This window comes from Triturus cristatus, chromosome 11 (assembly GCF_964204655.1).
Source record: "Triturus cristatus chromosome 11, aTriCri1.1, whole genome shotgun sequence".
NCBI lineage: Eukaryota > Metazoa > Chordata > Amphibia > Caudata > Salamandridae > Triturus > Triturus cristatus.
In genome coordinates this window covers 166,672,422-166,692,210 of record NC_140594.1, presented here as the reverse complement: position 1 = coordinate 166,692,210, position 19,789 = coordinate 166,672,422, and the positions used below count along the sequence as shown (strand labels likewise).

The following is a 19,789-nucleotide window of genomic DNA, read 5'->3' as shown; positions in this document are numbered from 1 at the left end:
ATTTATGCCCTTGCAAACTTTGCCTCACCTCATTTCCTAGGGAGGCAGGTGGGTCACATAGAAATTCAGAAATGTCTTCGATCTGCAAAAGTACTACTACCAGTAAGTAAGCATTTCATTTGAAGCATGAATCTTTTCTGGGTTCAAGTGCTGTGCATCGATTTTGTAGCACTTTCTTCCCTGTGGTGGCTGGGTTGGAGAACAGGATGAGCTTGCAAATAAATGCTTCACTACTCTTTGCCCCACTCGTGCTTTCTTGTTCACCTGGTTGTCAATGCAATATTGTCTTGTGAGTGTGTTTACTGACGACCATGTGGCTTCCAAACATATGTCACTCAGCGAAACGTTTATAAGGAAGGTTAATGTACCTCCCTTCTTCCTTGTCGAGTGCGCTCTAACCTTAGTTCCTAGCTGTATGCCAGCTTTTTATGACACATTTGAATTATCGGAGTTATCCATCTTCATGGTGCTCTTGGTGACCAGTTTCCCTTTGTCACTGTCTGCAAATTATACAAAGAACTGTTTCCCTTTCTTGATTAGTTTTGCTCTATCCGGGTAGTACATTATCGCCCTGCGGGTGTGCAGTGTATGCAGTGCTCTTTCAGCCGGAGTCTTTGGTTTTTGAAAGAAACTCAGTATTTTGATTGTTTGATTTATGTGAAAATAGGATATGATCTTTGGCGGGAAGAGTGGGTTGTCCTTATGACAACCCTGTTCCTGTGTATTTGCATCTATGGCTCCTGTATAGTGAGTGCCTGCAGTTCACTTACCCTGGGAAGCAATGTCATTGCTATTAGAAACACTGATGAATTTCAAGGTAGCCCTCTGAAATGGCTCAAATGGTTTCTTCATCAGTTGGGTGAGCACCAGCGTTAGCTTCCACTAGTGCACTCCTCGGTGGCGCAATCATTTTGTACCCTTCTAGAAACCATTTTACCACTGGCGCTGTGCAGAAGCTTCTTTCTATGTATCCCCATATGTAGCCCGCTATCGCCACTAGATGTACCTTTAGTGATGTAGGTTAGACAGTTATGTAGCAGATGTGTGAGATATCTGATGACTGTAGTCTCCGCTGTCCTGTCCTGTAAAAGGTCAGATCTTTGGCACCACCTTGTGTAGCTTCACCATTTGGCTGTGTAGCATTTCCTTGTTGTTGGGTTTCTTCCATCCCTGAGCACTGCCATAGCTTTCTTTGAGAATCCCAGATGTCCCAACTCTATGTCCTAAGAAGCCATGCTGCTAGACTCAGTGTATTTGGTTCCGGGTGTAAAACGTCCTCCCCCGCATGGAAAGCAGGTTGTGTGACACTGGCAGTCTCTACGTTGTTGCATGCCACCTCTATCAGAGCTGAGAACCATTTGTCTTGCCCACTCGGGGGCAATGAGTATTAACTTAATCCGTGACTGTCTGCACTTGCTGATCACTAGTGATAACAGTGGGATCAGGGGAAAAGCATAAGCACATTTTCCTTACTAGTCTATCGACAGCGCATTTCCTAGGGAGTGGCTATGTGGGTGTCTGGAGGGGAAGAACTGGTATTTTGTATTTTCTGGTGTTTTGCGAACAGGTCTACTTCTGTAGCCCTACACTTATTGAACACCTTCAAGATCACTGCCTGGTAGCACAAAGGGTCTTCCTACTGTTAAATTTGTCTTATTCCACCACATCATTTCCTCTTGCACTCTTTACATGACAATCCACCCAACTCCCCGTTGCTTGTTACCATTGGCTCAGGACCCATTCCTGGATCAGTCTCATGTGTAGCCTTGTATATGGTATTAGTTTTATGCAGGAAGCGATAATTCCAAACAACTTCCCCACCGACCTCACTGTCAGAGACTGACCCCTCAAGTAGCACTGAGCTTCTTGCATGATCGCCAGTACCCCCTTTTCCCATGTGAACACTCTTGCTTGAGTTGTGCTCATTCTTGCTCCCAAAAAGAGCTTCCCTTGTTCTGGCCTGGGCAATGATGTTTCTGTGTTTATGGGGAATCCCAGCCTGTGGAGTGTCGTCATTACTGCCCTTATTCTGTTTCTGCACTTACACAAGGATTTCACTTTTACCAACCAGTTGTCTAGGTAGGGGTACACATGTATTCTCTTTCTTCTAAAATGAGCAGTTACAGTCACTAAGCACTTTGTGAATACCCTGTGTGATAATTTTAGTCTGCATGATAGCACCCTGAATTGGTAATGTGTCTTGTCTATTACAAAGCGTAGAACCTTCTAGTGCCTGTGGTTTATTGGGATGTGTAGATATGTGTCCTTTAAATCTATGCTTAATTTGTAAAATATTAAGTGCCAGGACTCTGACCAGGATGCCAATGCAGCTTGCACCACCCATCACCCCTGTCATCACTGCCAAAACAACTACTAACCCTCTCTCTCGCATGTAAATGCGACAGTAAAGATTATTCCAGGTCCCCACAGGTAAAGGAATGGCTGGGGGAGGCAGGTATTAGTCATTTTTTAATGTATATTGTTTCTCTAAACAGCTGATATACTGCTCCTTTCTAAATTACATGAGAAGCGCCCCCTTGTGGCAGACTGCCCTAAGTGTGGTGTTGACAATTAGGTGCCGGTGCCAAGCACCGGAAACCAATTAAGTGCCGGTGCTCAGCACCGGAGAGCTCCGGCTCAAATTAAGCACTGGTCGCCATGTAATCCTCCTGCTGGAGTTGTAGGATAACATAATGTAGGGTTGTCGTGTTTAACTTTTGAGTCTTTATGAATTTGTTTAGGAAGTGGAGATCTAGTACGGGCCGTGACAACTTGTCTGGTATTGGTACCAAGAAGTATGTTGAGTAGTTTCCCTGGTTGATTTCCTTCAGGGGTACTCTCTCTATTGCCTGCTACTGTAACAATTCCCACACTTTACGGTGTAGAAAAAAAGGTTTTTTGTTCTCTTGTATGGGTCATTTTCTTTGGCTCCCGTTTTGCCAGGTATTTTACCAGTTCTATGCAATAACCATGTTGGATGATGTTGAGTATCCACTTATCTGAAGAAACTAATCTCCATTCCGGAAGGCAATAAAAAGAAACTTACTTCGAAGCAGGGTCCCGCATCTTCTCTGCTCCTGCTCTCCTGCCTCCGACAGGAACAGGAATCAGGCAGCCAGGCTCCCTCCCCTAAGCCAATCACAACGCTGACACGGCGCTCGGCCAGGGGCTGGAGGGTTGAGCATGTTCATACAGGCTGCAGAACAAGGAAGTGCGCATGACTGTTTTGAGCAGGGGGGACTCTGCCAATGCATTCTACTGCCTTCTCCCGTCAGCCGTTCACATGCTCCTCCTACTTTTACTGTGTCTTTCGGTGGAAATCGGTGGGTGCTTTGACGGCTGTGATGATTTTCCCCTGATGGGACTTCAACTTAGTCTTCGATGATCCTTTGTTTTATTCATCTTTCTTTCAACAAATGGAGAGCCTTCAGCAATGCTTCCACATCCAACGGTGGAAAAAGAATTTGAAGATAGCGACCTTGTGCAGAGGCTTCCGGGACGGGCTTCTGATGTCAGGAGAAGGCTGAACCAAACGTTAAAGGGTGAGGACAGTCGACATCCAACGATTAAAATGAAAAAAGAGAATTAAGAGGGGAGTTCTGGACCCAACCACTAGATGGTGGAATAATGCACAGCATGTGAACCCAGAAAAGATTCACGCTGCAAAACTCCTTAATAAAGAAAGAGCTCCTCTTCAACCTAATCCATATCAGTGTCTGTGAGAGTGTGCTAAAGGCAGAATATATAGAGGTGTTTGACGGAGGGAGCGAAAGGAGGGGATGTTGTCAGCTGAAGTCTGTAATCCACTGCAGGATTCGGTTACCCTACCTAACTTTTATTTTCCTGTCCTCTTGAAAATAAGAAGAACGTCCTTTAGTGTAGAGTTAATAAAAACATTACAATAAATTATACACATAAGATCAGAATAATTAAACTCAACCATTAAACAATTAACTAAATCCACGATCACTTCACATTTAAATGTCACTGCCTGTAAAAAAATGTATTTGACTAATAGCTTTAAGTTGTATGCTTCATTGATTAGAAACGTATTGATACCCTTTCTGATAGATGGTTCTTATTATCCTGAGACAAAGTCTGACTTCAAATTTCTAACATTCAGGTTTACTGACACCGTTTTTAACAATCTTATCGAACTACTGGCCAGTTGCATGTCCAAAGTATTAAAACATTTTTATAACGGAAGAACGGAATTAATACAATTCTTCATTCCTCAAGCAAACTGTAATAGCAAAGCATAATATGCTCGGTTTTCCACAGATGAAGCTGATACTGAAAACCTAAGCTCTGTGGTAATCTGCTTTTGCTAGCAAATTACAAAAAAAAATAATTTTGCCCACCAGTCCTTTTAAGGCGCACCCTACCATAATAACCCCAGTTTTAGAAATTTGGTGCCTTTGCCTTTCTGATGTAGGTGTTGGGTGCCCTTAAAACTAGAAAGCATCCTGACACATTTGTATCTTGCACAAATTGATTGGCCAGTCCAGTCAGTCAAATATTCATTATTCGGTTATCTTCAATACCCATAAAAGAGTACATTAAACATACAAATAAAGGAATAAACAATCACTGTATGTAGTTACAAACAATTCACAATAGTATTAACAAAGAGTCAGAGGACAAAGTGCCAGTTCATTTACTGAAGAGAATATTCTTTGAAGCAGACGGACTGGCACATAGACGATTGTTAATTTAATGTCCACTCCTCATGGTACATAAAAAGTATGCAATACGTCTCTGCTTCCAACCAGATGTGCTTGCTAACAGCGACCTTGATAACATCAGAACTACCGAAAGGTTCTGCAATGTCACACTAATGGCAGACTGTGCTTTATGAACATGCTAATTAACAATAATAGTTAGCAATACAATTCTGCTTGTTTAAATTAAAAAAAATGTTCTTTAAAGTTAGTTTAATGTAGTTCCTAGCACAATAGGCACATTAAAAATTAGTATTTTGCTAGTTCTGAAAATGCTAATTAACAATAACAAATATAGTTAGCAATAAAATTATGCTTCTTTAAATTAAAACATGTACATTAAAGGTAGTTTAATGTACTTCCTACCTTGCACATTAGGCACATTAAAATGTAAGCTTATGCTAGTTACAACAAGGCATTACATTTTAAATGTATGTTGTGCAGGCTAAACATTTGTAAAATAACAGGCAGATTCCTAAAATGCTGCATAAAATATTCAGGTGAGCAGTGTAGTCATTATACATGGTCTCGTTCACTTACCTTTCCTCCACGGAAAACGTGATACCACACAGATGTCCCTCCGAAGTCTATGTGGAAATCAGTGAAGCAGCCTTTAACACTCATTAAACAGTACCTGAAACAAAGATGCATGAAAAATGATCACCAGATAATAACAACAATTTGTCACTACTAAATATCTCTGAAATGCAAAACGCATGTAAATTAAAGCCTTCGTTAAGTAGATTTTCCACTGTTGCAGTTTTAAAAATGCATCCCTGAAGGTGTAATATGTACACCTCCTTTCGTCCATCCTACCGGCATATTTTGCCTCCTGTTTTGACGGCTCCGTAAAATACAAAAGCGGCATTCTGTGAAATTTCTATTGTAGAAGAATTACATCTTGATTACTTCTGCTGTCGGGATCTTCGCGTGACTGCACTTTTTTTTATTTTGAGAGGGAGCGTACCTGCAGGTCTGAGCAGATTGTGCTATTCTTTAAAGTAGAGACAAGCAGACTCGCGGGTACAGGGCACGTGCACTTCAGTTTTTCCATTTCAAGGGCTGCACTGAACCAACTGAACTCACCTCACACAACCACACAACATAGAACAGACTCAATCGCTTGATGGCATCCCCAGTCCACCTGAAAGAGGAACGAACTACAATGCCATAACAATCCTAGGCAGCGCTATACTCATGCCAATACAATAACACAACTAGTTTCGTTCAATAGAAAGTATTTGAAAGTTGTTCTTGGTTCAGTCAAAGTTTTAAACTGCTAGGATGTGAGAATTCCGAAATGCGAGGTGTTTGATAGAGAAACCGCGCACACCCCCATTACAGCTGTTCGTGACACTCGAAGTGTGACGTAAATCGGGTGGGTGTCAGTCTGGATTTGTGCAAATACTTCTGGTACGCTATTGTGCTCTGTTGCCTGTCTACCGCCGTCCGTAACTAACGGCATAAATAAGGACAACACAAGACACATCTGTGTCGGCGCCGCACAGACCTCCCTAGCCCCACCTGCCTGTTCCGGGTTTACCTCTGCCGTGCTCCTGGGTGTGCGCCAGCGGCAGCGCAGGTCCCGCCCGCGGCGTGGGTCCTTCCCAGCGCATCTAGCCCGGCCGCAGCAGTATGCAGAGGGCGTGCAGTGGTCCCACTGCCGATAGGCTGAAAAGGACCTCTTGCCATGTGTCTGCAGCGGCTCGGCGAATCAGAGGCCCCTCTGACACGTCAGGGCCGCTGCCTAGCAACCCCATCCAGACCTGGCGTTGACGGCATGGTGCGCGATGCTGTCACGAAGACGAGCAATTTTGGGAATTCGCAAGTCCCAGCGGCCACATCTTAAAATTATGGCTTTTGTTCAACGGCAGGTTTATCATTATCCTGCGAACTTGAAAATCCGATAGAATGGGCAAAGCAGACATCCCGTGTGTGTACCTTAAGCAACCGCAACTTACAGGACACACGTCTGGACTGTATGAGAATGAATTATTTTAAAATATGTCAGTCCTTTTATGCACTCGACCTTGTTATCTCCTGAGTTTGTTTCACCGGGAAAGACGTGATGCACTGCAATACCCCCAGGCAACAAAAAGTCCAGGAGTTTTAAAAACAAGGACGTCAATTTACCAAAATTCCAGTGACATGCCGCACCCTTTGACCTACGATGACAACGCAGGGTTTGCCTACTGATCCACACATTATTTTCGTTAACTCGCAGCATGAGCGCAAACTACTGAACGTCAGCAGGGTTTTAAGAGTCCTGTTTCGGTTCCATTCCTGCTGCTGGCTTCATGACCCCTGAGTCTAGAGAGGCAGCAAAAGGTACTGGAGGTACCGAAGAAAGGAAATAACGGAAGGGGGAGGGCTGTGTGGGGGGAGTCACGGCCTAAACCAGGACAACCCTACTCTGTCGGCACATTAGTCCCTCCCACCCGTGATTGACACCCATGAACACAAATGTAAGAAATATTATTTCATGCAACAATCCCGGCACAGAATGCAAACTAAAATAACAAGGGTCCCGAGCCCTTGCACACACAGCCATGATAATGAGCACACAGAAGGTCAGTCAGCGCGGATTTTAACACCAATGATATCCCAGGAAGTGCAATTCTGGAAGAAGCTCCTGCATGGGGAGCTCCTGAAGCTCTCAGTAGGAGTAGTCAATGGAATAAGTCCCCGAGGGAATGTTTTAGGTCTATGACGCTGGCTTGCGGGTTAAGACGTCTCAATGGCCACACCCCATCTGGCATCCTGGCAACCAGGACATTCAGAGAAAATAAGAGGTCGCCCCTCGTTGATTTTATCTTAATAAACATCGAAGCCTGCACAACAGTTCGGGATATGCGGGTAGTACCCCCACCCTGATAGTGATCATAATCCTCGCATCACCCCTTTTTCTGCTCCATATTTGGGATGGAGCACTATAAAAGCCTGTCCCCCATCCTACCAGGAAGGCATCAGAACGGCAGTTAGGTGGAATCCCCCAAAATATAATCATTTAGCCCAAGTATGAGGAAGGCAACCCGGTCTAGTATAAAAGAACAGTTAATAATGGTACCTAAAGAGGATGACAACGATAGGGGGTCAACCCTAAACGAGCATGTTATCTCTATGTTATCCCTTTTTTTGTCCACTGCTAGAAGCATAGACGCATTAACTACGTGAGTAATGGCAGTCAAAATGGTAACTGGTATGACCAATGGTGCTGGATCATGAAGAGGAAACTGTCAAAAGCTCTGGTAGGATGTCATGAAACAATTAACTTGGACATGACTTTTACTAGACAAAGGCGCAATTATAAAGATTTGATACCTGAGAAAAAGCTTGCAATGAGTTATCAAATTTGGGAATATATATGCCAAGCTGCCACTGAAAAACAACTCTAGGAGATTCTGGCCACTTATCTTGTGGGGCTATGACGGGTCCAGGAACAATCTCGGAATATGTAAAGGGAAACATGGGTGGGTTTCCCACTTTATTAAGCTTTATGCGCCTGGTATAATTAGAGGTAAGTCTAAGCATTCTTTAAATATGGTTCAGCAATCGTCTACTGTAAAGGACACATTGATTTTGCAAATGCAGAGGTGGAAGAAGCCCCTGGTCCTGACTTTGCACTTGTAGATCTCTATAAAGCTGACCTAACACTATGGGACTCAGTCCTACCACGGTTTTCAATTTAGTCTCGAGGAATGGAAATACTCCCAGGTCATGGTGCACGGCGGCAATTGTTCTGATGCATGAGAAAGGTACAGAAACAAATTCCTCTAACTACTGTGCTATATCATTATAGGATGTGGCAAGTCAAATTTATGGACAAGTTCTCTTTAATTGTTTGCAAGGTTGGATTGACTTTGAAAAGTTACTAGCTGATAATCATGCAGGGTTCAGGAGAGATACAGGGATGATTGATCAGGCCATGCACCTATATCTAATTTGCACAAAATAGAGAATTGCCACAGCTGGCACTGGAACAACGGGACTGAGCTATCATTTGACACAAGCTTTACAAAACCTACACAATGATGCAACAACACCTCGGGTATGTTATGGGTCAAATGTGAAAAACACCAAGAGTGTCCCAATTCTTAAAGGTGCATGCGAAGAGTGCGTATTAGCTTTTTCACTTTTCTCCTTCCTTTTGAGTGATGTTGGCTCACACTTGGCGACTCGAAATTGGATAACTCGAGACTAATACAACAATATCCCTATTTCTGTTTGAGGATGGTGCTGTCCTCTTTTTACTGTCTGAGCTCTCCATCCACACGTTGTTTAAAGGTTTTGTTGAATATTGTTAGGAAAAATAGCTGATAATCAATGTTACTTAAACTTAAGTCATGATTATGAAGCCAAAGGCTACTTTAAGAAGATCATTTTTTGTTAATAATGAACCCTTAGAAAGGGTAAATAAATTTGGCTATTTAGGCATACGGTATGATACCAGATTGACCTGGAGTCAACACAAGGAAAAGGCAGCAGCTACATGAAAGCAACCTATGGCTGCTGTTATTAGATGCAAACAAAAGATGGGGGGCCAGTCCCTGAGTACTTACTTACACATATATATATTTATCGAAGGCTGAAACTGCAGCAATTTATAGAGCCGAAGTATGGGCCACACAGATGTGACTGCAATGCAGAAAACTGAGAATAGTTTTTTAAGATTCTTACAATATTTGGGATTGGGTACACCCCTTAGTGCCTTTTACTTGGAATTAAGCATCAAACCTATCTCGGATACCATTGCCCTTGCCCCAAATTCTATTTTGGGTTTGTTTACACACAAATCTGCATGCAGATATATACATGAAATCCTTACGAGAGCTGTCCCCAGGTTTGGAGGAGTAAAGATGCATTGGTGGGACCAAATATGGAATATCTTATATTTGCTTGATCTTGAAACCATCTATGAGGAATCCACCAGTATAAATGTTGGCACCCTAATGAGCAAGAATTAAGAAGGCATATTGGCAGAATAAAATAACAGAGATCATAAATCCGATAAGAGCTGCTCCCTGGTCTGTCAATTTCTTATTTGTAAAGATCAGGTTGGTTTTGAAACGAACCAAAATGATATCCAGCCTTAAAAATATGACATACGTTGTACTTTAAGCTTCCTCTGGGTATACTTCTACAAAAAAATTATCCTACCAGTTGGAAAAATGCCATAATTTGCGACGAACTATGTGAATGTGCCACATAAAATAAAGAAAATGTCATGCACCTTATGTTATTTTGCTCCAAGACCTCAACTGCCTGTATGAAATGGCATTTTTCTTTATTTGATACTCATAATATATTGAATTATGCAGATGCTTTAACCTTGTGCTCTAAGACAGACCAGCCTGGGATATGGCATGCATACGCCACACTTACATCTGGATTTCTTGGAATGTGACTGGCAAGTTTAAGAACAAATGAAAGCTGGGTTGTCCTTAATCTGTCTATTACTTAATGGGGCTTCAAGAGCCCTGATGTACGTTTGTTGCACTACATTACGTGAGATGCTATGTTAAATCACAGGTCCCGTAGTTCTAATGGTGAAGCAGGCAGGATTACGAAAGGCATTATTTAACTTATCTTAACACTTTTAACCGTTTGATAACTGTATGTGTTGTATATTGGCAAACTATTTGCTGGTTATCTAGTGAAACAGATTGTTTAATGGCAAAGTTATTGTTGTTTATTGATTGTCCACTACTTAATTGAGAATATGATTGTACTATCTAGTGGTGATCAGCTATGAATTTTATTTAGATTTATTATAGTGATTTCAATGTTTGTATAATTTATATTGTCAAGAAATGCTGACAACAATGAATAAATAAAAAAATATACTGCCATAATCGTTGGTCTTAACATATATAATAATTCTGTAAAGAAAAATGCAAGCTATTAGTCAGAATTTTTTGCAAAATGAGTTTTTTATGTTGTCTTTGTTGTGTTTCAACAGAGCTGCCGTTTCAAATGGAAAGTGTGAAACATAAAAGTGCCTGTATCTTGCATTTCTTGCAATTTTAATTTCATTCTCCATCCACGGTATTTTTGCACTCAAATTGGCTTCTTCCATGCTTGCATTCTGTGCTTAGAATTGAAAGTCTGTGCAAAAAAAAAAATGTTTTCTCATCAGCCCCCCAGATATTAAAATCCTTGTAGAGGTTGTGTTGGGAAGCAAAGTTTTCAAACTCACATTAAGATAATTTTCTGCTCGTATTTATGATATTCATTCACCAGGTGGGTTATGTGATTGCCAACGGGCAGATTCACAAAAGTATTGACACGGGGGTCATTTAGAGTTGGGCGGCAGCAGGGTACATGGCAAAAAAGCAGAGGGTGGCCTTTGCATGGTTCCACCTCTCTATTTAGAGTCGGGAAAGCACCAGGTGTCTGGCAGAGGAGTTCCAGGGGGCTTTGCTGGTGGGAAACTTTTGCCATCTACTAAAGGCCTTCCAGTCGATGTACGTCAGAACTTATATTCTGCCATACATTTTTGCCGTTCGAGACCACCACGGAAAGAGGTGCGGTCTAAAACAAGAGAAAGGACCCCGATGCAGTGGGAGAAGACTCTAAGAATGTCTGAGACATTATTTTTTGTCTTTTCAACAATGAACTTCGGCTTTGGCTCAGCTGAAAGCACAAGGATCGCTGTTTGATAAGCAGGGCTCCATAAACATGTCAGGTGGTCTTACAACAGGTAAGCGAAAGCCTTCTACGACCTGGCCAAAGGGTGCCCCCCAAACAATAAATGAATCCCTAAGTCATGTAAATGAGGACAAATGTGAGTCAAGACTACACAAGTGCTCATTTCATTCCATTGTGACTCAAGCATAAAAACGTCATAATGTACAAACATATCTTTAAGGTTTCACTTACGTTGGGGACTTGCATTGATTTTTATAACCCTTTGTTTGAGTTAAGTATGCAAGAAGTGCGTTACACAAGCCCAGGGTTCAGAAAATCATTCAGTTATGATTTTTAAAAGTATTTTGCCCTTTAATGAATGACAAAAAGCCTTTGGAGATGAAAAACGTTTGAAACGTTTTATTAATGTGCATAGTTTTATAAGGCCCTGCTTGCCACCTTTTAGATATTTCAGAGCGCTGCTTTATATTCCATTTTGATGAGCTGTACTCTGATATTCCCAATATACGTAAGAGTAAAGTAAGTACACATTCCATATGTTATGCACATGCAACTTCCAGGAAGGGATGACAGCTGTCGCAACCTGGATGAAGAACAGCTGCCTGAAACTCAACTCAGAGAAAACAGAAGTCCTCATCCTTGGCCCCACCCCCTTAGCTTGGGACGATACACGGTGGCCCCCTGGCCTCGGAAACCCACCCACCCTGACAGACGATGCACGTAACCCCGGCATCATACTGGACTCATTGCTCAATATGAACCGCCAGATCAACGCCGTATCCGTGGCCTGCTTCAATACCCTACGCATACTCCGAAAAACAATCAAATGGATCTCCTCCGAATCCAGAAAGACGGTCACGCACGCCCTCATCACCAGCAGACTGGACTACGGCACCTGCCTCTACATCGGGATCAACAAAAAACTCCTCCGCAAGCTCCAGACCACCCAGAACGTCGCAGCCAGACTGATCCTTGACATTCCCCGGCGCAACCACATCACCCAACACCTCCGAGATCTCCACTGGCTCCCCATCGAAAGAAGAATAACATCCAAGCTGCTCACGCACACTTACAAGGCCCTCCACAACATCGGACCAGAATACCTCAACAACCATCTCTCCTTCCACGTCCCCAAAAGAAACCACTGATCAGCTGATCTATCCCTGGCCACTGTCCCACGCTTCTACAGGACCAGAACGGGTGGAAGATCCTCCTACCTCACAGCCAAGACTTGGAACAACCACTCCCTTCACCTCCGGCAAAGCCCTACACTGCTCCAGTTCAGGAGGGGCCTCAAGACCTGGCTCTTCAGATGACCCCAACGGAGCCACACCCCGCCACCCCCAGCGCCTTGAGACCCTAACGGGTGAGTAGCTGAGCTTTACAAACCCCTGATTGATTGATTGACTTGTGTGTACACATCACATGGCTGGAATATTTTTTTTTTTACCACAGTCAATGGATGCATGCAGATCTCCAGAATCTAGCTCTACCTTTGAATCCGAATTCTCTGGCCTCATAACCGACCCTTCGCCAGATGTTCCAACAACATTTTTCACTGGAGGCACTGCTACCAAGCCCATGAAAGAATATTCATCAACCTGCTGCAGATCACTGACATCAGCCAATAACTAATGCTCCCTTGAAACATCAAAGGAAACATTCTAGACATCTGTATTTCCATGCCTAGCCTGAGCCGACAATTGCCTATGGCTCTGGTCTGTATTGACCACATTCAAATGTACATCATATCGTCCAAACAGGTGCCGCTGAACTGAGTCATCTGTCTTGCTCTTTTAAAGATTTTCTTCTGTACTCTCTCCTGAATGGAATGTGCAAATTTACCCAGCTGCTTACAGCCTTTCGCAGACGTCATGATCAAGATTGAGACGCTTGACTCCATGCTACAAGCCAACACAAACACCGAAGCACTCCTAAAAGACCTGATGATCTTGAAGCCAACTTTTTTTGTCACACTAGGAGAGTTTGAACTCTTTGTAGATGCCGTATCATGGGTAACATCAGGAGAATATAGAATGAAAATAAATTATAGAGATTGTGCCTAAAATTCCCAAGTGACCTTGTGATAAAAGCAATTCAGAGATTACGCATCATCAAATAAGAATGCCATAATTAAGGTTGTCAAACAAGTATTGTAAAGTACACAAATGCATTTTTAATACTTTAATTAGACTTTTACATAGCATATACAGGTAGCTATCAAACACAAATGTCTTGCCCCCCCTCCCTCATAACCCCACTGTCCTGCAGGTTTCATAATCATTTAAAGTCAAAACCTAGTAGCTTAGATTTAGTTCAATCAAACAAATGTAAACTTCTCAGTCTTGGGGGGCATGCTATCTCTTGGCATTCATTGTCCACATACGTTAGGACAGGCTGCCACATGGATAAAAAATTGTCTTTATCCTTAATCACGTTCCCAGATAAGTGTTCCATCGCTAACATGCCCCAGATTTTAATGTACCATAGGTGTATTGTTGGCACCTTTGTTTGTTTCCACTGACTGGCAGCTACAATTTTCGCAGCAATCAACAATTGAAAAATTAGAGCCAATTCTTTCTTTCTAATCTTCTTCCATAAATCCATCTTCATACCCAGTGCAGTTATTTTCAGATCTGATGGAATAGGAAATCTTATAATTTCTTTCACAGCCACTAGTACTTCCTTCCACATCTGTCAAAACTAGAAACTCCACCAGATAGGTAGAAAGTCTCCTTTCTTCCACGGTCTCCAACATGTGTCCACTTGTTTGCACCACTTCTTCAACTTGTCCGAGGTCATATCCCAGAACATCATTATTTCAAGCTGCGCCTCTATATAAAGGATCGGCTTGTTAAATCATGGTGTATGTTTCAAAGAGTCTATTTAGTCATTTTCAATAAATTCCGTCTGCAAAATCTTTTCCCAGTTTTCCATATAGGTCAGTGTTTTATCCCTCATTATCTAAAGCAAAAGTTTATATAGTGTATCAAAATAGAAAAAAATAGGATTATAAATCACAGTACCACCCAATAAAAAAAAAAGAAATAAAAAGTGCCATTCTGTATTCCATTGCACCTTTGTATTCCCAATTGTTTCAAATTGGAAGCTTTTAGCTGGTAAGAGCTTGTCACCGAGTGAGACCCACCCTTTGTGCTCCGTATACTGTATTTATATTGCAGGGGGCATTGTTTGATTCCGAATTGCGCCCTCTCTGACCGCCGACTAATGAAGCAGGAGAGAGGCGAGCCTGGCTCTTCCAGGCCCCTGTTTCCCTCTTTGCTCGTCTTTGGCCCAATGTCTTTGCACTGACCTCTACCACCAGCGCGCGCACTGCAGTCACGTGACGCCGCAGCATTCCCGCCACAGATAATCTTACAGCACTTTACTCAGAATAAACACACCTCTGCTGGTTCAAGTACCGCAGGAGCGCTGGAAGTAGGGGTGCAAGAGGGGCTGCACTATCCCCCAAATAACCTTAAAGGTCAGTAGGAGAATGAGCATTAAAGAGGCCATCACATTTTGTTTTTATCGTGTTGCAGTTGCTGTGCATTCAAAGACAGAGGCGATATGTCCGGCAAAATCTACTGACAAAGTGCTGTTTCTCCTTTAAACCCGGAGGTTTACTTTTCCTGTCTCCAGCTACAAGGCGAGGCAGGACATCTGTGATGAGAACTAAGGGACACTCGTGATGGGGCAGCGAGCGTGGAAGGAAAGGCTGTAGGATTTCAAATGCGTTCTAATACACAATAACACCCCTATCACACCCCGGCTGAATTTCCCCGGCTCCTTTTCTGCACTAATTCTGTGTACACTAAGGGCCAGATGTACGACCATTCACTTTAGCGAGTCGCAAATTGCGCAGAATTGTGGCTTGCAATTTGCGACTCGCTAAACTGAATGTACAACAGTGTCTCAAACACTGTTTGTGATTCCCAATGGGGTCGCAAATTGCATGCCTCATCAATATTCGTGAGGCAAGCGCAATTTGCGACCCCATTGGGAATGGATAGCACTCGCAGGGATGGTGGCCTGCTGGGCTCAGCAGACCACCATGTCTGGGACTGCTTTTTCAATAAAGCAGTTAAAAAAAAAAAATGCAACCCATTTCCCTTAAAGAAAAACAGTATGCATTTGAAGAAAAAAAATGAAACTTTTCAGTCAAATTTTTTAAGGCCACTGCCTGCTCTTAAAAAATATTTTTGCACCCATTCACAAAGGGGAAGGGGTCCCATGGTGACCCCTTCCTGTTTGCGAGGTTTGACCACCTACTTGAAGTAGGCGGTAAACTGCGAGTGTTTTGCGACCGCAAATCCGGTCGCAAAACAATCATACATTAGTGTTAGAGTCGTTATTAGGAAGGGACGCCCTTGGCACGCCCCTTCCTAATAGCGAGTCGCAAACCATATTTTGCAAATCGGTAACGGTCATACATCTGCCCCTTAGATTTCTAACTATCCCAATGACTTCAGTGACGTAACATGGATGGCAGCACACCCACTCTTAAAATTATACCAGTGGGCACCTCGTGTGTTTTGGAAAACTCAGCTTTTTAGATTATGCCGGATGAAATGTTTTTTTTTTTTAACTGAATGGAAGCGTTAGCCCCTCGCTGGTGGTGCCCTGAACGCGGGCAAAGAGGCTGCTGGACTAAGCCTGAAGGCTGCTCTCCACAGCTACCACTTACAGAGCTTTGTACGGTTGTCTAAGACCTCTTAAATCGCCATAAGGGTTGTCTGGACTGGTGCAAGGTGTCCCCTTACATAAGTGTACATCATATACCAGGCCAGCTTCTCACACGTATGAAAATTAAAAGCACTTTGGGACCCACTTTGGTTCCCCCTCAGTTTTTTATTTTATACATTTTTAGGTTCTCTGCTTTGGGCACCCACACAAGTGAGGTGTCATTTTATCAGGAGACCGAGGGGAACGATGGGTGGTAGGAAATTTGTGTGACGGCACGTTGATCCCACAACTTTACCACACAGAAATATGAGGAAACGATACCTTTTTAGCTAAATTTGAGGTTTGCAGGGGATTCTGGGTAATAAAACACTGACAGATCCACGAAAGCCACAACACCAAGCAAGCGCCATCTACACACACCGCCAGCCAAGTTCCATCCATGTACACCATCAGCCAAGCCCCATCCAGGCTCATCGCCAGCCAAATAGTCCACACACACCACCAGCCAAGTGACAGACCACGCACACTGCCAGCCAAGTGCCATCAACGCAGACCACTAGCTAAGGGACAGTCCACGCACACTGCCAGCCAAACGCTAGTTCACACACACTACCAGCTAAGTGCAAGTAAACACATACAGCTAGCAAAATGCAAGTTCACACACAGCCAGCCAAACGCCAGTACACACAGACGTCTGCCAAACTCCAGTTCAAACACACACAGAAACTTTCGCTAGTGTCAAGGGGTTTTCTACACCCCCCCCCGCCCCCCTCCCTTGGGGCAGATGAGCCTAAAAATATCACTTATCTGCCAGGAAGTGGTGTCAGAAATGGGCAAATTGTGTGCACAAATAAGGGGAGCGACCCTTGCCTAAGGAAACTCTTCCTGACATGCCCATAAACATATCTCTGGTGCATAGTGGTCATTCTGCCGCCCATGGGGGCAGAAATACTATGGCTATTTTTGGGGGGGGGGGGATTAGCATGCCCATTCTGGGCAACCCCCACCCATAACATACAAACAAAAAAGTCCATGTTGCCTAGTGGGCTTTCTGCACCCTCGGGGGTGCAGATCGAGAGCTATTGCTTCCATCTGTCCCCCGGAGGAGGGGGGGTGGAGAAAGACTGTGCCTATCTCTTGGTGAGGCGGGGGCAGTACATGCCCATTCTAGGCAGCCCCCACCCATAAATTTACATACAAATGTAATACCTCGTTCCTAGTGGGCTTTCTACTCGCCCGGGAAGGGGCGGATCAGGGGCTATTGCCCCCATCCGCCTCCCGGGGGGTCAGAAAGACTTGTGCCTATTTCTTGGTAGGGTGGGGGCATTACAATGACCTTTCAGGGCAGCCTCCGCCCCTAAATCTACATTAATAAAAATCCCTAGTTCCTAGTAGGCTTTTGCCCCCCAGACTGTGGCTATTTTTCGGAGGGGGGTGGGAGCATGGTTTTCCGCATTATGGGCAGACCCATCCCCTCTTATTTAAAAAAAAAAAAAAAAAAAAAGAAAACTGGTTTCTTATGGGCTTTCTGCTCCCCAGTGGCAGATTGGGGGTAATTACCCCCATCTTCCCCTCGGGACGGGCAGAAAGACTGTCTCTTTTGACATTGACATGCCCTTTTTGGGCAGCCGCCATCGCTACATATTTAAAAAAAATCCCTGGTGCCTAGTCGGCTTTCTCCCCCCAGGGTGTGGATCGGGAGCTAGTGCCCCCATCTCCCCCCCAAAAGACTTTAGTTTTGTTATTGGGCAGCCCCTATCCCTCTTTTATAATAAAAATAGAAAAATCCCTGGTGTCTGGGGGCAGAGAGGGGGTAATAACCCCCATCTGCCCCCCAGGGAGGCAGAAAGATGTCCCTCTTGTTTTGTGGGGTGGGGACATTGGCATGCCCATTTTGGGCAGCCTCCACTCCTAGGTTTTGAAAATAAAATTATCCCAGGTGCTTTGTGTGCCCTCTGGCCCCTCCGTGGGCAGGGTGGGTGGGCCAGATCGGTGGCTGTTGCCCCAGCTGATCCCCAGGGGGGGCAGAAAGACTGATTATGCCTAAAATAATTTGGGGGGAGCAAAGACCCTTGCCTAAGGGGCTGTACCCCCTCCCTGGTGTGTAGTGTTGGATCCCTGCTTGGGGATCGCCCACCTGAGTCGATCCCCAAGCAGGAACCTACTAGGGAAGAGTACCATTGGAAAGGGGAGATTCTCCCCTTTCCAACGACACATCTCCTGTGTGTTTCAGTCCTCGGGGGCTGAGATAGCCCCATGAGCACCGAAGCAGTGAAACTGAAGCGAGCGGATCAGGTCATTTCAGTTTCACTTTCAATGTAATTATGTTAGCGCGCAATGCATGCGCTCCTCATTACATTAAAAAAAATGCCTCTGAGATTGGGGAAGCTCTTCCCCACCTCCCAAGGCTAAAAAATAAAACAAGCATTTACAATGCAATAGGTCTCGCAATGACATTATTTTGAGCTATTGGCATTGTAAATGTCATTGTGTTTTTTTCCCCTTCGTGAAGCATTAATCATATGGTGTAATGCAAAATGGCAATATCTCACTTTGTTGTAATTGCGAAATCTATTGCATTGCATTTGTAATAGTGTAAGTTCTGTATTGTAAATGGTACTGGCTTTTATTAATGTTTTTTTATTTTTTATCACATTAATCTAATGCAAAAAAAATGTTAATACCTACTCATTTTGGAATAAGGACTCTGAGTGGATATTACATATACCCATGTAGTATTACTATAATTGCAGTTACAGGTGTGAGATCACTATCACTGCAGATATAGGTGTGATATTACTATCACTGCATATATAGGTGTGAGATCAGTATTCCTGCAGATATAGGTGTGTGATCATTATTTGTTTAGATAGGTGTGAGATTACAATCACTGCAGATGCAGGTGTGAGAACACCATTATTGCAGTTACAGGTGTGAGATTACCGTCACTGCAGCTATAGGTGTGATGTTACCATTACTTCCGAATAGGTGTGAGATCATTATCACTGCAGATATAGGTGTGAGATCACTATCACTGCAAATATAGGTGTGAGATCAGTATTACTGCAGATATAGGTGTGTGACATTAGATTAGATAGGTGTGAGATTACTATCACTGTAGATACAGGTGTGAGATCACCATTATTGCAGATATAGGTGTGAGATTACTGTCACTGCAGCTATAGGTGTGATGTTACCATTACTTTTGATATAGGTGTGAGATTATTAATACTGCAGATATAGGTGTGAGATCAGTATCACTGCAGATATAGGTGTGAGGTTACCATTACTTTAGATAGGTGTGAGATGACTATGTCTGCAGATATAGGTGTGAGATTACCCTTCACTGCAGATTTAGGTGTGAGATCAGTATCACTGCCCAATGAGATCAGGAGACGAACGCTTGAGGATTTTGTTTACTCCGGTGATGGGTTTGGTGAGTACTTTAGTTTAAAACTCATAATTTCTGGAACACATGGTTTGCCTTGTGTTAGCAGCACATGTGAGCAGAAAGCTCTCAGAGACGGCCCCACCCCCTTCCCCCATATTTACCTCTCACCCCTCACAGCTGTTTTGGGAATCATAGAAAATGAGTCATTGCCAAGAAGAGGAGGAGAAAAAACACAGCAGCACCAGTCAGCTGACAAGGCAGTTTGTAAAAATTAAATGGCCTGAAAATGATGGCTCACTAGCAAAATTAGGCAGCCCCCTCTCTCCCGCCCTTTACCTCACTC

The 19,789-nt window shown here is 43.5% G+C and overlaps 1 protein-coding gene across 6 annotated transcripts in view; it reads right to left on the bottom strand.

Moving 5' to 3' along the window:
• The window catches only part of KDM2B (lysine demethylase 2B), a 759,008-nt gene that overhangs the window by 440,288 nt on the left and 298,931 nt on the right, over positions 1-19,789 (bottom strand). For all 6 annotated transcript variants that reach the window (XM_085636000.1, XM_085636002.1, XM_085636001.1 and 3 more), the window contains exon 7: positions 5,262-5,355. In XM_085636000.1, coding sequence (XP_085492126.1) covers positions 5,262-5,355 — 94 coding nt within the window. The remainder of the gene's footprint in view (positions 1-5,261; positions 5,356-19,789) is intronic.